The sequence below is a fragment of the Vigna angularis genome, chromosome 1 (assembly GCF_016808095.1).
Source record: "Vigna angularis cultivar LongXiaoDou No.4 chromosome 1, ASM1680809v1, whole genome shotgun sequence".
Lineage (NCBI taxonomy): Eukaryota > Viridiplantae > Streptophyta > Magnoliopsida > Fabales > Fabaceae > Vigna > Vigna angularis.
In genome coordinates this window covers 6,515,534-6,522,030 of record NC_068970.1, presented here as the reverse complement: position 1 = coordinate 6,522,030, position 6,497 = coordinate 6,515,534, and the positions used below count along the sequence as shown (strand labels likewise).

At 33.3% G+C, this 6,497-nt stretch overlaps 1 protein-coding gene across 1 annotated transcript; it reads right to left on the bottom strand.

Moving 5' to 3' along the window:
- Positions 1-311: 311 nt before the first annotated feature.
- On the bottom strand, positions 312-5,146 carry LOC108322188 (4-coumarate--CoA ligase CCL1). Its single transcript, XM_017554201.2, has 5 exons — positions 4,097-5,146; positions 2,849-3,044; positions 881-1,094; positions 623-725; positions 312-543 (listed from the first exon to the last, which is right to left on the bottom strand). Exons 1-5 carry the CDS (start codon positions 5,108-5,110, stop codon positions 418-420), a joined length of 1,653 nt encoding a protein of 550 aa, XP_017409690.1. The 5' UTR covers positions 5,111-5,146; the 3' UTR covers positions 312-417.
- Positions 5,147-6,497: the final 1,351 nt, after the last annotated feature.

Genomic DNA, 6,497 nt, shown 5'->3' with positions numbered 1-6,497 from the left:
TTTCTTTTCTCTTTCATAACTATTTTAATATACAAAAATTAGTTTCTCGATCGTTTGTTTTTTAATGTTACGGTACTTTCATACATTCAACTATCAAGTTCAATTCAAATTATAAAAAATTTAAACACATGTGGTGTTATTTTCTCCGCAATGATCAATTCTTTTTAATTCGGCAGTAATTCGATTTCCAAATTGCAACGACTTGGTGACTTTTGATTTGATCATGTTGTAATTCAGAGTCTGGTCTCCATATATATATATATATATATATATATATATATATATATACAACATGCATGCAACATCATACGTTACACATGAATAAACTTATACAACACAAACGATTGTTGAAAACGAGATGTAAAAATCGGAACAAAAACCACAAAAAAAAGAAGATTTGTGGTGTGTCACAAGGACCTAATTGGCCACCACCACACCTTCGTTAACTCTTGCACTTAGTACCTTCCTCAGAATTTTGCCTGAGGCTGCTTTAGGAATAGAGTCTGTGAAGAAAACCCGACCAATTCTCTTGTAAAACACCACCTGCCACAAAAACATTCTTATTACAACCACACAAATATAACTCACATAAATACTTCATTCACATGTTCGGTAAGAGAACCTGTTGTGAAATGTATTTCTTTATCTCATCTTCAGTGATCTCAGAACCTTTTGATCTTACTACAAATGCAACAGGAATTTCTCCCGCAGCTTCATCTTTCATGCTGAAACCAACAACCCTTCATATTAGTTACAAGTATATATTTACTGAAAATAATTGTAATGAGACAATAAAGCAAACATAAAACTTTACCAAAAGAAACATAAAACTGAGACTTGTCTTTTTTAGGGTTCGAAAGTTATTAGGTAACGAACTTACGGTACAACGGCAGCTTCAGAGATGTCTGGGTGAGCAATTAACAAAGCTTCGAGCTCAGCGGGAGGTACTTGGAACCCTTTGTATTTGATCAATTCCTTTAACCTATCAACAATGAAGAGTTCGTCATCATCGTCGATGTAACCAATATCTCCTGTGTGGAGCCATCCATCTTTGTCTATGGTTCTCTCTGTAGCCTCTGGGTCGTTTAGATATCCTACCAACCACATATTCAACATGCTAAGAAAAAATACAAGGTATTTTTTTAACATAGAGTTTTTTCTTTCTCAATTACAACCTTATATTCAGTTGAATAATAAACAAATGCATGTCGATCACCTACCTCGAAGTATCTATTTTCATGCCAAAGTTGATGTAACGCTATTTTGTAAGGCGTGGAGCATAATAAGTGGATTACACGTCGTACATGATTAAAATAATTGTGACTAGTTTTTGTTGCTGTTGAAAAGTAACTATGACCGGTTGGACCTTGTGATTTCGTCTCAGTGGGAAAATCAGGTAAATGGGGTAGGTGAAGATGTGGACTTCCAGACATTATTGCCCTCACTTTCCATTTCAACTTTCGCCTATAATTTTTCTGACCTATCAACTTGTTCGCTGAAATTCTTTAACACGCCTTCGAAAATATTGATAGGGTTTTTTCATGATTGTTTAAATATAAGTAACAACGATTAATTATTTTTACAGTAGAAACTGAGGTAAATATTCTGGTTCGAATTCTTAAGTTTATATGTAATATATTATAAAACTACAATCTTAAAATAGATAACTTGTTTAACCGAAAACTCGGCGACAAGAAACACTTGCTTAAGCAAAAACATACTGTAAATACCTTGGCAGAGTTTTTCTGAGCACGCAAAGGAAATTAAATAAAAAATTATAGAGATGGTTTCTTTAAATAGTAAAACTTAAAGACAGATTCAAATCAGGAAATTAATTTACTTGTACCAAAATACGTTGTGCCTAAAACAGAGTAAACGAGACGAAATAGGAAAAGAGCGAGTGGAAAAATGTTTGAAAGAAAAATTAAACTGTTGAAAAAACTAGCATGCAAGAGAGTGAGTGGGCACGTGAATACATATGATCAAAGTCTCCTTGAACGGAGTGGAAGAATCAGAATATGATGTCACTGTCAGAGTTACCAATTATATATAATAAATTAATTAAGCTCTCTAAAATCATTGCAAGGGTTTGGTAGCTGATAAAGCTATTTTTACGTGAGACGTTGAACTCGTGTGGAGTTTCCCAATTTGAAATTGTGTGGCCATATAAATATGATAATCATGGTGCTCATACCATTCAATTTGGCCACCCAATCTTTTCTTCCACCCAACTCAACCACCCCACTTACAGTACTTTTTAAGAAAAAAAAGAAAAAGAAAAGATAATATATTTAGCGAAATATTTTTTAATTTAAAAAAATTAACTTTAGCAAAATATATATATTTAGCATTACAAAGATTCAAATTTACACCCAAATCTTTAACCATTCTTACCAACTTGCATGAAAAGTTTTTTTGTTTAAACCTAATCTGTATCGAATAAGAGCGTCAACGAAGTTGGTCTTTCTTGGTTTACTATTACGACTAATTGTTGGAAAGTCTTTCTCTGTTTTCTATTCAGACTACTTGTTGGAATGTTTCACATGGCTAAATATTTCACCAATGATTTATGTAATTGAGTTAAAGTTATTAAAATTATGAGTTAGAATATATTTAGCAAAATTTATTATTTATTTATTATTAGATCATTTATTAATATCTAATTATATATATAGTTTTTGATATGTTCAAATAGTACGAATCACATCTTCTAAATTAATTTTGGAGGATTAAGTTAAACCTAATACTAATTAATTTTTCACTGTGTTAGCATTTTTTTTATTCATACTCTGTTTATATGATAGTGCGCATGATGAGTGTGTTTATAAATAAGTATATGCAGTAATACCTTTCATAACCTTTGTGCCTCTTATGCAAATTTCACCGGTTTCGTTTCTGGGAAGAGAAACACCAGTTTCTGTGTCGACGATTTTCATCTCAGCGTTTCTGACAACGGTTCCGCATGCACCAGGTTTTATCTTTGAGGGTTCTTTTGCAAATGCCATGCTAATCGCAAGTGGTCCTGCTTCTGTCATCCCATACCCCTGTACGTCAAAAATTATAACTGTTTCATTTTATTTTACTTTTCACTTTCAAATAAAGCCTTCATTGTGGTTTCAACGCCAGAATAAGAATAACAATAATATGGTACGACCACGAAGACAACACGCCGCTCATAACTTTCTATGTTCATTGAAAACCTTAAAGTACAATTTCTTTTTCATATATCTACGCGTGCGAGTAATCAAACCCAGTGTTTTAAATCAGCAACACAGTTTACCACTATCTAAATTTCACGTCAGCGTATGTACTAAATTAATAAACGGTTTGTTTCAATGCTTTCATTAAAATTATTTATACCCAAAATACATCATTAAAAGTTTTTACTGCTCTTGACCATTGAAACAAAAAAATAGTATTTTAAAAGAAGGCCAAGCTTTAATTGTTTGGAAAAAAAAATTATATATTTTGTACTACAGCTATCTTTTAAATAAAATATTGTTTACAAGAATAAAATAAATAAAAATTATTTTTTCATAAAATATGTAAAGAAAATTTTAACTTTTAAAAAGCTAGAACGAATAAACTACAGCTTAAATAACGCTTTGCACAAATAATATCTTTCCGAGTGCAAGGGTGATATTTTGTAAGATTTATTTATGAGATTCGCACGCGTGTATTTGTTATCCAAAACGAATGTGAGAAATATATATTTATATTTATTTAATATATATTATAAAGATTAAACCATCATAAAAAAGTAGTTTTTTATATTTAAAAATTAATAATGAAAAAATAAAGAAAAATAATATAAAAATTTTGTATGTATTAAAATATAATATTTTAATAAATATTTATGCTAAAAAGAAATCAGGAATTGATGAGAGAAATTAAAGTATTTTGCAGTTACTACCATAATAAAAGAAGCTATTGAAGAAAGTGCCACTGTTTCAGTGGCTTACGTCACTAAAATCTTCCTTGTTGTCAACGAATTTTTTTTTTTGTAGTGTGACTGAAGAAAATCAGGAAAACGTTTTAATTTTAATTTGGGTGTTGATTGAAGTTATATTTATTATTTTTGTAATGAAAATGAAACCTGTCCGAAAGTGGCGTGTGGTAGCCTTGATTCCACAGCTTCTTGTAGTTCCTTTCCCAAGGGTGCGGCGCCGGTGACGACGGCTCGAACGGACGAGAGGTCGTATCGGTGGGCCTCTCCGCTCTTAACCAACGCCAAAACGATGGGTGGCACAAACGACGCAACGGTTACCCTGTACTTCTGGATCAGCTCCAACAGAGTCGTCATCTCAAACTTCTGTACAATGAGAACGGCCGCACCGGATCGAATCCCGGAGAGTAAAATTGAATTTAGAGCATAGATATGAAACATAGGCAGCACGCAGAGGAGCACATCGTCGCTGTGAGTGTACTGGTGCGCGTTTTCGCCGTCAACTAACTGCGAGATAGTGGTGACCAAGTTTTTATGCGACAACATAACGCCCTTGGGGAGCCCCGAAGTGCCAGAAGAAAACGGAAGCGCGACGACGTCGTCAGGGCTAATCTTAACGGCGGGGGCTTCCGTTTCGTCGGCGTTAGTTAGCGTGGAGAAATGCAAAACGCCGTCGTTCTCAGGGGGACATGTATCGATGCACATGACCATGACGTCAGTGCTGTCGGCGAAGCTCTTGATTTTGTCCACGTACGCGGATTGTGTTATGACGAGCCTGGTTTTGGTGGCGGTGGCTTGCTTGGCCAGCTCCTGCGGAGTGTAGAAGGGGTTGGCAGTGGTGATGACGGCGCCGCGGTGGGAGGCGCCGAGGAAGGCGAGGGCGAATTGGGGGCAGTTGCGGAGGACGAGCATGACGACGTCACCCTGGCGGATGCCGATGTTGTGGAGACCGGCGGCGATGCGGCGGGCTGCGAGGTCGACTTCGGCGTAGGTGAGTGTTTCGCCGGTGTCGCCGTCGATAAGGCATGTTCGGTGATGGAATTGGGAGAGGTTTTGGAAGCAGTAAGAGTGTAGTGGAAGGTGCGTGGGAATGGGAATATCAGGAAGTGGGGATCTGAAGATGAATTCTTGTGGAGAAGGTTCCATTGTTGGTATTGGTGGCATAGGAAAATTTGCTAGTTTGCTTCAAAGTGAGGGTAGCATGTATTCATATATATGTGCGTGAGAAGCTTGTGGGTTACATCAAGAGTTGTTGAGACAGGGACAGCAACTTCACACGTATATAATTGGAAGTGTTTGTTTTCGTTGTTTAGGTAGAAACACTCGGAGCAAATAAGACTACTATTTCTGATGTTTTTCTCCAACATAATGGATATTTTATTTTTCGTGGATCAAAAATATTATTGTAACTAAATTCTAATTTAGGTAGAACGAGAAAAGATAATGACTTTTTTTTTTGTTTTTCCTTTCGAGCATGGATATTTATTTTATAATCTATCTACAAAATATTTTATACTTGTGCTTTTCTCACACATCATGAGTGTTTTATCTTTTACATTGAAACAAATTAAGTGTAACTTTCGTCCATCTTTTAAGAAAAGTTGAAATAAGATAAGGGTGTTGTTAAGTAATTCTTAAAAAGTACAAAGTATATGTTATTGTAATTTATTATTCTTCCTTTAATGTGAGATTTCCAATTATATAATTTAATGCCATTTAACAAAATCTAACGGTTTGTTCTAATACGACTTGGACTTGTTTCTTTCAATTTTATGACATGTCAGTGTGTACAAGACATGATTATAAAGATAATCAATATTATTTTAATTTTCGATTAATAAAAAAAAATATTTTTTCCTAGACAATTTTGAATTTTAACTTAAAATTGTTTTAACGAAGAGATATGACATTTTTAATTAGAGTATTGAGCATTTTGTCTTAATCTATATTTTGTTGGACTTATAATTTATTTTGTTAAAGTTAAACTTTTTACATATTTAATGTTTTGTTTTTCGTTTCACGTTATTATCGTTTATTCTTTTAGTCATGATTATTCTATCTTAGTATTTATATTAAGATTTGTTATATAACTTTTTATAATTGCTTTGTTATGAGATAAATGCATTTTAATTTATTTGCTGATATTTATATTTTATTATTTTTAATTAGTTTTGACTGATCGGAATTTTGTTTATAAGGAAACAATTAATGAATGAAACAAAAATAGAAATACGGCACAATATTTTTTATATATCCCTACCCTACGTCTTTTGTACAATACAACTCTCCATACCTTTTCGTAAAATCCTTATATTGGTTGCTTTTCTTGAATAGTTTTCCTATAAGGAAACTTTTTACAAAACTTTCCGACGATCTCAGAAGAAATGGAAATAATTAAATTAAATATAATGACTAAAAAATATTTATTTATTCTATTTAACCCATTACATTTTTTTGCTACAGTATTTAATTTATCTTTCTCCTATAAAATATACTGTGTTACAAATTTATATTATGAAAATAGCATTATCCTTTTTTCTATCCCTGTCTC